The following is a 15,439-nucleotide window of genomic DNA, read 5'->3' as shown; positions in this document are numbered from 1 at the left end:
AGAGACACAGGGTAATGTTCTGGGGGACCTGGGTTCGAATCCCACCCCCATGGCAGATGGTTAAATTTGAATTTGATGAAAATCTAGAATTGCCAACCATTGTTGATTGTCATTTTAAAAAAAAACATCTGGTTCACTAATGTCTTTTAGGGAAGGAAATCTGCTGTTCTTCCGTGATCTGGCCTATATGTGACTTCGGACCCACAGCAATGTGGTTGACTCTTAAATGCAACTCACTCAGTTGTATCAAACTACTAACAAGTGTAAAAGGAATGGAACAAAAACAAAAATAGCTGGAAAAGCTCAGCAGGTCTGACAGCATCTGTGGAGAGGAAGACAGAGTTAACGTTTTGAGCCAATATGACTCTTCATCAGAAATAAAGAAAAATAGAAATGAGGTGAAATATAAGCTGTTTGAGGGTTGGGACAGGTAGAGCTGGATAGAGGGCCAGTGACAGATGGAGGCAAAGAAGAGATTGCTAAAGATGTCATAGACAAAAGGACAAAGGGGTGTTGACGGTGGTGATAGCTAAAGGATGTGCTAATGGTGACATTAGGGGTAGAAAGGCGGATGAGCAAGTGACAGATGGCCCTAGTGGAGGTGGGGTAGGGGGAAGGGATCAAAATAGGCTAAAAGGTGGAGATAAAACGATGGAAATAAATTTAAAAATAATAGATTTTAATAATAGATATTAATAATAATAATAGTCCTTTCCACCTTTAATGTCACTATTAGCATATCCTTTAGCTAATCTCACCACCGTCAACACCGCTTTGTCCTTTTGTTTATGACATCTTTGGCAATCTCTTATTTGCCTCTACCTATCGCTAGCCCTCTATCCAGCTCCACCAGTCCCACCCCTCTCAAACAGCTTATGTTTCACCTCATTTCTGTTTTTCTTTCGTTCTGATGAAGAGTTATACGGACTCAAAATGTTAACTCTGTCTTCCTCTCCACAGATGCTGTCAGACCTGCTGAGTTTTTCCAGCTATTTTTGTTTTTGTTTTTGTTTCAGATTTCCAGCATCTGCAGTATTTTGTCTTTAAAAAAGGAATGGAACTGGCCGGACCACCTGGCATCGACCATGGGACTGGAAACAACAACGGCAAACTCAGCCGTGTCACTCCTGCAAAGTTCCCCCTTACTAACATTTGGAAGCTTGTGCCAAAATTGGGAGAGCTGTCTCAAAGACTCGTTGAGCAACAGCCTGACATAATCATATTCACGGAATCGTACCTTGCAGATAATATCCTCAGACACCACCACCACTGTCCCACTGGCAGGACAGACCAGCAGAGGTGGTATACACCTGGGAGTCCTCAACATTGACTCTGGACAAGGAAACCTCCTGCTGATTACTACATACTGACCCCCCAGTTCAACTGATGAATCAGTGCTCCTCCATGTTGAACACCGCTTGGGGGAAGCACTGAGGGAGGCAAGGATGCAGAATGTACTCTGGGTAGGGAATTTCAAAGTCCATCACCAAAAGTGGCTCAGTAGCACCACTACAGACCGAGCTGGCGAGTCCTAAAGGACATAGCTGCTAGACTGAGTCTGCGGCAGGCAGTGAAGGATCCAACAAGAAGGAAAAACATACTTGACCTCATCTGCACCAGCCTGCCTGCCTCAAATACATCTGCCTGTGACAGTATCGGTAGGCGTGACCACCGCACAGTACTTGTGGAGTTGAAGTCCTGTCATCACATTGAGGATACTCTCCATTGTGTTATGTGGCATTACCACCATTCTAAGTGGGATAGATTTCAAACAGATCTAACTACTTAAGACTGGGCACCCATGAGGCACTATGGGCCATCCTCAGCAGCAGAATTGTACTCAACCGCAATCTGTAACCTAATGGCCTGACATATTCCCCGCTCTACCATTACCACCAAGCCAGGGGATCAACCTTGGTTCAATGAATGCAGGAGGCGATGCTAGAAGCAGCACCTGGCATACCTAAAAGTGAGGTGTCAACCTGGTGGAGCTAGAACACAGGATTACTTGTGTGCCAAACAGCATAAGCAGCAAGCAATAGACAGTGCTAAGCAAGTCCACAATCAAGGGATCAGATCTAAGCTCTGCCACATCCTGCCACATCCTGTTGTCGGTGGTGGACAATTAAACCACTCACTGGAAAATGGCAGAACCCTTAAGTGCATTGACGGGCAGAGGGATCTGGGTGTACAGGTCACTGAAAGTGGCAATGCAGGTGGATAAAGTAGTCAGGAAGGCATATGGCATGCTTGCCTTCATTGGCAGTGGTATTGAGTATAAAAGCTGGGAAGTTATGCTGCAGCTGTATAGAACCTTGGTTAGGCCACACTTGGAATATTGCGTGTAATTCTGGTTGCCACATTACCAGAAGGATATGGAGGCGTTGGAGAGGGTGAAGAGGAGGTTTACCAGGATGCTGCCTGGTCTGGAGGTTATTAGCTATGAAGAGAGGTTGGAGAAACTTGGATTGTTCCCACTAGAGCGACAGAGATTGAGGGGCGCCTTGATAGAAGTTTACAAAATTATGAGTGGCATGGACAGAGCAGATAGAAGCTTTTTCCCAGGGTGGAAGAGTCAATTACTAGGGGACATAGATTTAAGGTGAGAGTAGAAAACTATAGAGGAGATGTGCGGGACAAGTTTTTTACGCAGAGGATAGTGAGTGTCTGGAATTCGTTGCCAGAGGAGGTGGTGGAAGCAGGTACGATAGTGGTGCTTAAGAGGCAGCTTGACAAATACATGAATAGGATGGGAATAGAGGGATACGGACCCTGGAAGTGCAAAATGTTTTAGTTGATGGGCAATATGATCAGCGCAGGCTTGGAGGGCGGAAGGGCCTGTTCCTGTGTTGTACTTTTCTTTGTTCTCTTTGTTCTAGAGGAGGAGGCTCCAGAAATATCGCCATCCTCAGAGATGATGGAAAAGCACAGCAAAAGATAAGGCTAAAACATTTGCAACAAACTTTAGCCAGAAATGCCGAGTGGATGATCCTCTTGGCCTCCTCTGGAGGTCCCCAGCAACACAGATACAGTCTTCAGCCAATTCACTTCACTCCACGTGATATCGAGAAACGGCTGAAGGCACTGGATACTGCAAAAGCTATGATCCCTGACAATATTCTTTGCTTAGCAATAACCTGCTCACTGATGCTCAGTTTGGGTTCTGCCAAAGTCATTCAGCTGGCTCCATTATAGCTTTGGTTCAAACATGGACAAACAGCTGAACTCCAGAGGTGAGGTGAGAATGACTGCCCTTGACATCAACACAGCATTTGACCGAGTGTGCTATCAAGGTGCCTTGGCAAAACTGGAGTCAGTGGGAATTGGGGAAAACTGTACACTGATTGGAGTCAGACTTGGCACAAAGGAAGATGGTTGTGGTTGTTGAAGGTCATTCATCTCAGTTCCAGGACATCACTGCAGGAGTTCCTCAGGGTAGTGTCATCAGCCCAACCATCTTCAGCTGCTTCATGGGGTTCATAAGGTTAGAAGTTGGGATGTTTGCTGATGATTGCACAATGTTCACCATTCGCGACTCCTCAGATGTTAAAGCAATCTGTGTCTAAATGCTGCAAGCCCTGGATAATATGCAGGTTTGGGCTGACAAGTGGCAAGTAACATTTGTGCCAGGCAAGGATCATCTCCAGCAAAGAGTTTAACCATCGCCCCTTGATGTTCAATGGCATTGCCATCACCGAATCCCCCACTATCAACATACTGGGGGTTTCCATTGATCAGGAATTGAACTAATTAGCCATATAAATACTGTGGCTACAAGAGCAGGTCAGAAGCTAGAAATCCTGTGGCAAGTAACTCACCTCCTGACTCCCCAAAGTCACAAGTCTGAGGCACAAGTCAAAAGTGTGATGTAATACTCTCCACTTGCCTGGATGAGTACAGCTCCAACAACAACACAAGAAGCTTGACACCATCTAGGACAAAACAGCCTGCTTCATTGGCACCCCATCCACAAACATTCACTCGCTCCACTACCGACACAGTGGCAGCAGCGTGTACCATCTACAAGATGCACTGTAGGAACACACCAATGCTCCTTCCAAACCCATGACCACTACCATATAGAAGGACAAGGGCAGCAGATACATGGGAACACCATCATCTGGAAGATCCCCCTCTAAACCACTCACTAACCTGACTTGGAAATATATCACCGTTCCTTCTGTTGCTGGGTCAAAATCCTGGAACTCCCTTACTAGCAGCACTGTGGGTGTACCTACACTACATGGATTGCAGCAGTTCAAGAAGGCAGCTCACCACTACCTACTAAAGGCCAATTAGGGATGGGTAATCCTAGCCAGCGACACCCGAATCCCATAAATGACTGAAGGGAAAAAAAGAATTCCTGGTATGGCAAGATTGTCCACTGAGGAGAGATTGAGGAGCCTGAACCTGTATTCTCTAGAGCTCAGAAGAAAGAGAGGTGATCTCATTCAAACATACAATATTCTTACAGCACTCGATAGGGTAGAAGCAGGAAGGATGTCTCCGCTGGCTGGAGAGCGAACTGGAGGCTCAGTCATCATGTTTGTTCGAGATGGAGATTAGTAGATTTCTTGATATTAAAGACATCAAGGGACACGGGGATAATGTGGGAAAATGGTGTTGAGGTACAAGATCAGCCATAATCATCAGTTGAATGGTGGAGCAGGCTTGGGGACCTAATGGCCTACTCTGGCTCCTAGTTCCTATGTTCCTTTTCTAATCCTCGCTCTCCTTTGTTATGACTTTACTAGATACCCACTGTTTTGAGCAAACATTTAGTCACCCTTCTAATATCTGTTCCTTTTGAAAAGTCATGATTGTTCATTCAGGAGAAAGGAAGTTCTGAGGAGATTTGTTCAAGTGTTCAAAATTCTTAGAGAATGGATTAATTCAATCTGAATATTGTTCTTGACAATGCCACAAACCAGTAAAGGTGGGCTCAATCATAGAAAATAGTGCATAGTCAGTTTAGATTTAACTGCTTTCATAGAGAGTGGTTAACCTGCGAAAAAGAATGCCCTTGCATCCTTTTCAGGTATACTCTCTTTAACTGTCTTTTTCAATAAGTTCTATGTTTCACTACATTGAACTGCATCTGTCATTTGTCTGATCACTCCATTAACTTGTTGATTCTCTGCTGAATTTTTCCGTTTAGTTTGCCAAGCCACCTAATTTAAAATTGGTATTAAGTTTTGATATTCACAGAATCAGAACAAAAAATAGCTACAGCACAGAGGTCATTTGGTCCACTGTGTCTGTTTATGCTGGCTCTCCAAAGGAGCAAGTTGCTTAGTACCACTCTCCTGCCTTCTCCCCATAGCTCTGCAATTTCCTCTTTAATGCCTTGATTCAATCTGCCTCCACCACACTTCTAGGCAGTGAACTCCAGATCCTAACCACGTGCTGCGTGAAATGTTTTTCCTCATGTCGCCATTGCTTCTTTTGCCAATTGCTTTAAATCTGCCTCCTCTGGTTCTCAATCCTACTGCTAATGGAAACAGTTTTACTCTGTCCAGATGCTTCATGATTTTGAATACCTCTATCAAACCTCCTTTCATCCTTTCTGCTCCAAGGAAAACAGTCCCAACTTTTCCAATCTATGTAACTGAAGTTCCTCATCCCTGCAACCACTCTTGTGAATCTTTTCTGCACTCTCAAATGTCCTCACATCCTTCCAAAAGTGTGACACCGAGGATGGGGTGTAAAACTCCAGCGGAGGCCCGAACTAATGTTCTATATATGTTTAACGTAACTTAGATAAAAGCAAATACTGCGGATGCTGGAAATCTAGAACAAAAACAAAAATACCTGGAAAAATTCAGCAGGTCTGACAGCATCTGCGGCGAGGGATACGGTTGACGTTTTGAGTCCGAATGAACCTTCATCAGAACTAAGACATATAGAAATGAGATGAAATATAAGCTGGTAGAAGGGGGTGGGACAGGAGAGCTCGATAGGGGGCCAATGAGAGGCGGAGGCCAAGAAGAGACTGCCAATGATGTCATAGACAAAAGGACAATGGGGTGTTGATGGTGGTGATGTTATCTAAAAAGATGTGCTAATAGGGACATTAAGGGAAGCAAGCTAGTGGCAGATGGCCCTAGTGCAGCTGGGGTGGGGGAAAGGGATTGAAATGGGCTAAAAGTTGGAGATGAAACAATAGATCGAAATAAATTTAAAAATAGGGAAAAGAAAAAAATAGTTGTGAAAAAAATAATAAATTATTGGAAAAGGGATCGGAAAGGGGGTGGGGATGGAGGAGAGAATTCATGGGCCCTCAACCGTGTCCGGCCCATCTCCCGTGCATCCGCCCTCACACCTTCCTCTCCCTCCCAGAACCATGATTGGGTCACTCTTGTCCTCACTTAACATCCCACCAGCCTCCATGTTCAAAGGATCATCCTCCGCCAACTCCAGCATGATGCCACTACCAAACACATCTTCCCTTCACCCCCTTGGCGGCATTCCGCAGGGATTGTTCCCTCCGGGTCACCCTGGTCCTCTCCTCCGTCACCCCCTCCACCTCAACTCACTCCATGCAACCGCAGAAGGTGCAACACTTTACCTTTACTTCCCCCCCCCCCTCCTCACCGTCCAAGGGCCCAAACACTCCTTTCAGGTGAAGCAGCACTTCACTTGCACTTCCCTCAATTTAGTCTACTGCATTCGCTGCTCCCAATGTGGTTTCCTCTACATTGGAGAGACCAAATGGAGACTAGGTGACCGCTTTGCGGAACACCTTTGGTCTGTCTGCAAGCATGACCCAGACCTCCCTGTCGCTTGCCATTTCAACACACCACCCTGCTGTCATGCCCACATGTCCGTCCTTGGCCTGCTGCAATGTTCCAGTGAAGCTCAACATAAGCTGGAGGAACAGCATCTCATCGTCCGACTAGGCACTTTACAGTCTTCTGGACTTAATATTGACTTCAACAATTTCAGATCATGAACTCCCTCCTCCATCCCCACCCCCCTTCCTGATCCCCCTTTTTCCGATAATTTATATATATATTTTTTTACAACTATCTTTTTCTTTTCCCTCCTATTTTTAAATTTATTTTGATCTATTATTTCATCTCCACCTTTTAGCCCATTTCAATCCCTTTCCCCCACCCCACCCACACTAGGGCCATCTGCCACTAGCTTGTCCTGCTTGCTTCCCTTAATGTTCCCATTAGCACATCTTTTAGATAATATCACCACCATCATCACCGTTTTGTCTATGACATCTTTGGTAGTCTCTTCTTGGCCTCCACCTATCATTGGCCCCCATCTATCATTGGCCCCCTATCGAGCTTTCCTGTCCCACCCCCTTCTACCAGCTTATATTTCATCTCATTTCTATATGTCTTAGTTCTGATGAAGGTTCATACGGACTCAAAACGTCAACCGTATCCCTCGCCGCAGATGCTGTCAGACCTGAGTTTTTCCAGGTATTTTTGTTTTTGTTTAACATAACTTAGTTGCTTTTGTACTCTAAGCCATTATTAATAAAGCCTAGAATGCTATATGCTTTATTAATCTATCCCTAAACCTGTCCTGCCACCTTCAATGATTTATGCACTTATCCACCTAAGTCCCTCTGCTCCTACACCCCCTTTAGAATTGTACCCTCTGTGAAGGAGGGGGTGGGAAGTTGGGGAGGCAGGAAGCAATGAGGGGGAGAAGAGTAGGGGAGGGGGTGGCATGGAGTGGGGGAAAGAGTCCAGTGGGGGCGATGATCTAAGCTAGAAGTCATTTCAACTCTCTTTCTGGGTAACTATTTCTGTAACAGTTGGAACCATCCAAAATTTGCTATTTAACTCACATTTTTGGATGGCTACAGGGCAATTGCCAAATGGAAGTTTGAACTTCACAGGCAGTTGCCATGCAATTCTTACCTGGAAATTTCAGAGGGTTGGGGGGTCCCCAATGCATATTTAGGGTGCTCCTCCAGATATTCTGCCCTGGAGCTCAAAGGTTTTGGCCCAATAATTTGGGGTGAAATTTTATAGCCCCTCCCGCTAGCAGGATTTTATGGTTCCGCTGAAGTCAATGGACTTTTGAATGGCTCTTCACATTTTATGGCCCCACCCCTGCCGCGATAGAGCCATAAAATTCTGCCCTTGGTTTTCTTTTGAAGGAAAAAACTGAGGGCTGAATTTTGTTGCTACAAGATCCTATGAAATGTACAGTTGACATGATTTAAATGCTTTTTTAATCATAGTTTTGAATGTTTCCTGCATGGCAGTCAGCTTCACCTGCTACACTCGCTGATTTCCCTCCAACTCTACCTCATCTGTCAGATGGGACAATCTATAAAATACAATATATGGAGTGTGATGAGCCTAATTTTATTCCAGAAAATGTGAATGTTGATTGATGTGTGGAAGTGAATAGATATTAAGAATAAATAAAATGTTGAGGGTGATAAATGCCAACAGTTAATAATTATCCCATTTTCTTTTTACCTCAGATCCTGACATGCATTTTAATAGAACAGAGGATAGTCTTTCTGTCAGCTGACTGGGCTTTGCTGACACTCATTGCAGAATGTTTTATTCTCTATCTTCACCCACTCCAGTGGCAACATACCTATGTGCCTGTTCTGTCCAAAGGGATGGTGGATTTTCTGATGGCACCAACAGCTTTCCTGATGGGCTGCCATATTGATTACTTCAATCAAGTTCAATCTGTAAGTATTGCATCATATAACTAAAAACTAAGCACAATTAGCGGACCCTCAAAAGATTTATATTTCTTTCTGTATTCCTGATATCCATGAGAAGTGGGAAACCAGCTGGAGTTAAGGCTGTGTACCATATTTTGTTAACTCACTTCTGTCCTGGTCCAGTTTGCAGGATCAGTTGGGTCAAAGTTTCCTACACGGACTCACTTGGAACTGCAACTGTCAGAAGTTCTCCTTGATACCATTCCTGGGGTGACAGGCAAATGGAATTTTTGCTCACTTCAAATTATCCTGTGTGCAGCATTAATATTGGCAGCACTGCTGAGATTACAGTAAAATGTTGCTGAGTAGTCTAAGTGTAAAATTACTGATTGGTAATGATGGTTCATATGTACCCTATTTATTGGCACACAAGTGCTTTTGCATTGATTTTGAAACCTGCACTCTGAGTTTGGGGATAGCTGCTGCGCTGTTTCTTTGGCACTCCACTGTATGGGAATGATGATGGAGAACGGCATCAAAAGAGCAGCATTTTACAATGTTTTACTTGAGTATGATGGCTCGAATCAAGAGCAAATGCAGTGGAGGAGCATCAAACTCATTTATTTGTTGTTCAAGCTGTAGCTGATTGTACTGCTCAGAGCAAGAAAATGGAGAATGTGCTGCTCAAGTGAGCTGAGGAAATTTGAGGAACTGTATCTCAATTAAAACTCAGAATCGCAATTAGAATTGTAATTTGGAAATTCCTGATTATTTGGATAAATTTCCATTATCTGTGAGAGAGGTCCCTATAAGCAATTAAAGTTTCTATATATTGAAAATTAAGATTGCAGGATATGCTGAGGAGGATATGCGATCCTTCTGAAATAGATAACCCTAACAACCTTTTCCTGTTCTTAAAGGCTAGTGTTCTCTATTAAAAAAAACAATGATAGAAAAATGTAAACTATTGCAATATAGAAAATGTTTAAATGTAATTACACTGAATTTTAATTCTAAATAATATGTATCGATAAAGCCTAAAAGTAACCTTTTTTATTTACCACTGATTATATAGGAAGTTGAAGGCTTAATATTGGTGAACATTGATGAAGGGACAATTAAATCCTCAAGCTTTGCAGATATCAAACCAGATATTCCTGAAATTCCTGTAGAAGCTGCAGAATGTTTTACACAAAGGTAAATGTAAATGCAGTATATTCAACAAGCTTTCACTGAGCACATATGCAGCATCAATAAATCAGACAAAATTTATAATGCTGTTTTCAGATTGACAACAAAGATGAAAGTATTGTTTTATTTTTATTAGACATAATTCAGAGCTTCTGAACTTGAGGGAGGGTCATACCACAGATGATGTGCTGGGGGAACCCCTGCCCTGGCCTGGAACTCCGCACGCAAGGACTGCATGGCAATTGCCTGGGAAGCTTAAATTTCCGATGGGCAATTACCCTGCACTGGGAACCATCTGAAACTCAGCTTTAGATTGGAGATTTTGGATGGCACCAGCTCTCTCTTTGCAGAATTGTTACCAGGAAAATTTAGAAGGGTTAAAACTTTCTCCTGGGTAATTATGCTACTGGACGCCTCAACCCACTTCTGTCTCCCCAACCCACCCTCCCACCGCCAGCTACTGTCACACCCCCATGAATACCCTTGCATCCCCACCACCCAAACAACGATCCTCCTACCCTCCACCATCTGTCCCTCACCGACTACCCTCACACACCCCTGACCACTCTCTGACCCCTCCCACACCCTCCAACTATCCCACCGCACCCTCGTCCCCCGGCTATCCTCCCATACACTGTCACAGACACCCCTGACTATTGCCCGGCCCCCCCCCCCCCCCCCCCCCCCCCCCGATTACACTCCCAACTACCTTCCAACCTCCCCCCACCCCTGCAATTACCCTCCTAGTCATCCCAACTACCTCCAACATCCCTGCCTGACTACCCACCGGCCTCTCCCCCACCCCACTCTGGCTACCCTCCCCATCACCCTCCAACTGACTAGCCTTGGGGGCCCCCATGTCTGACTAGCCTCGCACTCCCCACCACCAACTACACCCCTGGTCACCCTCCCCCACCCGGCTCTCCCTCTCCTTTCTCCCGTCTCCCCCGACCCCTCCCTCCCCTCTCTGACTGCCCTGACTATTATCCCAATCACCCTCTCACCTCCTCCCTCCCTCCCACCCACTGCAACTACCCTCCCAGTCACCCCAAGTTGCCCCTCCCCGCCCCACGCCCCCTCTCCGCTTGCTCCCCTTCAACACACCACCTGACATACTAAGATCTGTCCGTCGTCTACAAAACATAAATCAGGAGTGTGATGGAACACTCTCCATTTGCCTGGATGAGTGCAGCTCCCAACAACAGTCAAGAAGCTTGGCACCATCCAGGACAAAGCAGCCTGCTTGATTGGCGCCCCATCCACTACCCTTAACATTCACTCTCTTCCCTAATCATAATCCCTTGAATCATACAACATTCTTAAGGGAGTTTGACAGGGTAGATGCTGGGAGGCTCTTTCCCTGCCTGGGAATTCTAGAACTAGGAGCCACAGTTTCAGAATAAGGAGTCAGCCAATTTACTGAGGAGGAGGTGAGGAGGAGCTTCTTCGCTCAGATTGTGAACTATTGGAAATCTCTACCTCAGAGAGCTGTAGATACTCACATGCTAAGTATATTCAAGTCAGAGACTGATAGGTTTTTAGATAGTAAGGAAATCAAGAGATATGGGGCCCTGTCTCTTGGGCAGTCCTCAGGATCAAGGTTGACTTGTTGCCACTACTGTTTGATGGGTTCTGGGTTGGCTGCTAAGTCCAATGCGCAATCTACAGATTCTGCTACATGTGGGCAGATGGTGCTTGAAAGGTTGAGTAGATAGGTCATTGAGATGGGGTTAATGTAGGAATATATAGCTTAAGTAGGCGATCATATTTAAATGGCAGAACAGACTCAAAGGGCTGGATGGCCTATTCCTCCTATTTCTTATATAAATAATTTCAGACTGATGCAGTCCCCAAAGACATTTTAAGTTTTTCACATGTTCATTCTCATCCCATATCATTGCACTGCTACAAGGTGGAAATTAATTTTTAATCTCCGTTATAAGCAATTGAACAAATTTGGCACCCCAGTGCAGGAAAAGTTCATTTTCCTGTGTGCTTTTTGTTTTACGGATAAGTTTTGCCTTTTTCATTTTTAATGAGTTTGCCAATGTAAGTTAAAAGCTTGAAGCAGTTGCACTAAATGATTGAGGTCTAAGAATGACAGACTTGCGTTTATATAGCCTATTTCCTGACCCCGGGATGTCCAGTATTACTTTATTACTATAAAGCACTTTGGAAGTTTTTGTCACTGTGGTGCACAACATGGTCCTACAAATGGCACTGTGACAATGTCTAAGATAATCGCTTTTAGTGGTACTGGTTAAAGATAGTTATTGACTTGGATACTGAGAAGAACTGCCACTGTTTGCGGATGACACAAAGATTGGCCGGGTGGTTAACAGTGAGGTTGATGTCTTGGGCTACAGGAAGATATAGACGGGATGGTCAAATGGGCAGATAAGTGGCAGATGGAATTTAACCCTGAAAAGTGTGAGGTGATACACTTTGGAAGGAGTAATTTGACATGAAGTATTCAATGAACGGCATGACACTAGGAAGTTCTGAGGAACAAAGGGACCTTGGTGTGTGTGTCCATAGATCTCTGAAGGCGGAGGGGCATGTTAGTGGGGTGGTGAAAAAGGCATTTGGGACACTTGCCTTTATCATTCGAGGCATAGATTACAAAAGTAGGGAGGTCATGTTGGAGTTGTATAGAACCTTGGTGAGTCCACAGCTGCAGTACTGTGTGCAGTTCTGGTCGCCACATTGTAGGAAGGATGTGATTGCACTGGAGGGGGTGCAGAGGAGATTCACCACAATGTTGCCTGGGATGAAACATTTAAGTTATGAAGAGAGGTTGGATAGACTTGGGTTGTTTTCGTTGGAGCAGGGAAGACTGAGGGGTGACCTGATCGAGGTGTACAAAATTATGAGAGGCATGGACAGTGTGGATAGGGAGCAGCTGTTCCCCTTAGTTGAAGGGTCAGTCATGAGGGGACATAAGATCAAGGTGAGGGGCAGGAGGTTTGGGGGGATGTGAGGAAAAACTTTTTTACCCAGAGGGTGGTGACGGTCTGGAATGCACTGCCTGAGAGCGTGGTGAATGCGGGTTGCCTCACATCTTTTAAAAAGTACCTGGATGAGCACTTGGCAATTCATAACATTCAAGGCTGTGGGCCAAGTGCTGGTAAAAGGGATTAGGTAGGTAGGTCAGTTGTTTCTCATGTGTCGGTGCTGACTCGATGGGCCAAAGGGCCTCTTCTGCACTGAGATTCTGTTTTTCTTCAGTTAGTGCCATGGGATCATTAACATCTACCTGAGAGGGCAGACAGAGCCTTGGTTGATCACCTCATCTGAAAGACGACACCTCTGACAGTACAGCACTCCACATTATTGTTGTATCAGTTCCTGTAATGTCTGACCCCTTACATAGATCATTAATCATAGATGTTCTTCTGAAGTAAATTTGTTGGTTGCCAACTATAAAGCTAGAATTGAGTTTCCTGCTTCTACTACAACTTCAGTTTACGTTGGGTCTGATTTTGCCTCCCTGTTTAAAAGTTACCTTATAAAGCGTACCTATACCATCTGGATACTGGATCTGTGCTTATTATAGTGTTTGAAAGATTAGACTTGTGACCCCCCATTTGACATTGATGTTATTACAAAGATCAGACTAGTATAAGTAAAATTTAACTAAATGGTTCTTGTGCATTTAATTAGTTGAAAATGACGTGTAAGTTTGAAGAGGTGGCACATGTCTATCTTTTCTTATTTTTGGGTTATTCCTGAATGACATTGACTTTAGGCAAGATGGAAAATATTCAAAGGAGTAGGATGCCATTCCTTCACGCGTTATTGAAAACCCCATCCTCCTTTCTAACGCATTTGGTTTGGCTGAAGAACTTTTCCCCACTCTGGTACTTCCAAAATTGCTAATAATCATGATAATTTCGCATAGGTTGAGTGGGACAGTGTGTTTCCATCTTAAAGTTGTCAGAAATTGATGATGTATTACTCTGGGGTCAATAATTTTTAATTATATGGTGACAGGAAGTAGAATTGCATGCATTCTTTCTGTACTTGAAGATTTCTGTTTGACCTTCCTCAAAGGCAGTAGGCTTTATTGTAAATTTCTTTGCTTCAGTCGTAACTGGTATTTGACTATAAGCGACGATTTTGGGATATAATGTAGATATTATAACATAACTTATTCAAAATTCTATGGTATACAGTATTAACTTCGTTGCTTTTGGGAGCTTTTTTTCCCTAGAGTTTACAAGAGCAAAAATTCAGAAATTAAATCTTGATCTTGATGATCGTTGAAAAGTCAGTCTTTTGACCTGGCTCCTCTATTGAAATGGTGAAGGCTTTCATCCAGACTAAGCAGGCCCTCTTCTGTTCCTTTTGATAAGGCTCACTTGGAATTAACATTTTTTGTCATGAAATGGACAGTTCCTCCAAAACCTCTCCTAAGGTCTTGCCTTGAATTTAAAAGCTCACTTTATTTGAATCCTTGGTGTTCTTGTGATTTTGGGATGAATTTTAGTCCCCAATCAGGATATTTGAAGGTGGGCGTGGCTTGTAAACTAAGACATGTGGCCTGCCTGCCACCTTTTTGCCCACTTCTGACCTGATGACCTGTCTCCTATTTTGCATTGGATGGTCAACACATCAGCTTGCCAAACCACCCTTGGGCCTGTTGAAGCCAATAAGTGGCCAACTAATGGTCCCTTAAGGGCCTCATTCCACCTACGCCACAATTTTACTTGCGGCTGAGGGAGGCAGGTGGCCTGACAATTTTCACTACATGGGCTGCTATTGAGCAGAAAGATGGGGGGTGGGGGTGGTATCTCCATGAGGTATCCCCTATGCCCAAAATACCCTTTAGTTCGTCCATGCCCTGGCCCACCTGAGCCTTTGGCACTTGGGTGTTTAATCACTCTAATGGATATCTGGGCTCTCAGCCAAGAATACATAATGAGGTTTGGCTGAGAACCCAGAAATCCATTAGTCTGCCAAAACACCTGGGCTCCAGAGAAGACATTACTTGATTCACAACTCTTGACTCTCTGACCTCTGCTGTCAGTTGTACAATATTTATTCACACAAGGTTACAAGGTTTCCAGTGCTTGCAATTTCAGCTGTTGAAACTTCAAAGTGTCTGGGTGATTGACATTTTTATTTCCCTGTAATGAAAAGGAATTTTTTTAACTTAGTAGAAAGTTATGAATGATTTCTAAAGCTCTTTTTTTACACATCCTATTGTTACTACAGGGTTCATTGGTTCTATGCAGTGTACAATGGGTCAATGGGCATGTAATTGCCACAGCTTAGCGTGGAGTCTATGGGTGTTGGGTAGAGGGACATAGCTTGGTGTAGGGGTCATGACAGACCATAGGGTGGATGGAGGGGCATAGCTTGGCATGGTGGGTGAGTGAAGTGCATGCCTGGGCATTAGGGCCATAGGGGATGAGTAGTGGGCATGAGGTGGCATGGATGGTGCATGGGGCGTGTGTTAGGGACTGGAGGGCCTTTTTGTGTTTATTTTAACTGGGACAAAGTCTCTCAGCACTGAGGGGGGCATTTTAAACAGCCAGTTTCAGCACCCAACAGACCCTGTGGCTGCCTCCAACCTTTTTCTTGGGTCTGCTG

At 44.4% G+C, this 15,439-nt stretch overlaps 1 protein-coding gene across 5 annotated transcripts in view; it reads left to right on the top strand.

Annotated features, from left to right (window-relative positions):
* The window catches only part of dennd3a (DENN/MADD domain containing 3a), a 144,690-nt gene that overhangs the window by 57,604 nt on the left and 71,647 nt on the right, over positions 1 to 15,439 (top strand). For all 5 annotated transcript variants that reach the window (XM_041189871.1, XM_041189870.1, XM_041189867.1 and 2 more), the window contains 2 exons: positions 8,459 to 8,677; positions 9,729 to 9,850. In XM_041189871.1, coding sequence (XP_041045805.1) covers positions 8,459 to 8,677; positions 9,729 to 9,850 — 341 coding nt within the window. The remainder of the gene's footprint in view (positions 1 to 8,458; positions 8,678 to 9,728; positions 9,851 to 15,439) is intronic.

This window comes from Carcharodon carcharias, chromosome 6, assembly GCF_017639515.1.
Source record: "Carcharodon carcharias isolate sCarCar2 chromosome 6, sCarCar2.pri, whole genome shotgun sequence".
Taxonomy (NCBI): Eukaryota; Metazoa; Chordata; class Chondrichthyes; order Lamniformes; family Lamnidae; genus Carcharodon; species Carcharodon carcharias.
This window is presented reverse-complemented; position numbering and strand designations above follow the sequence as displayed.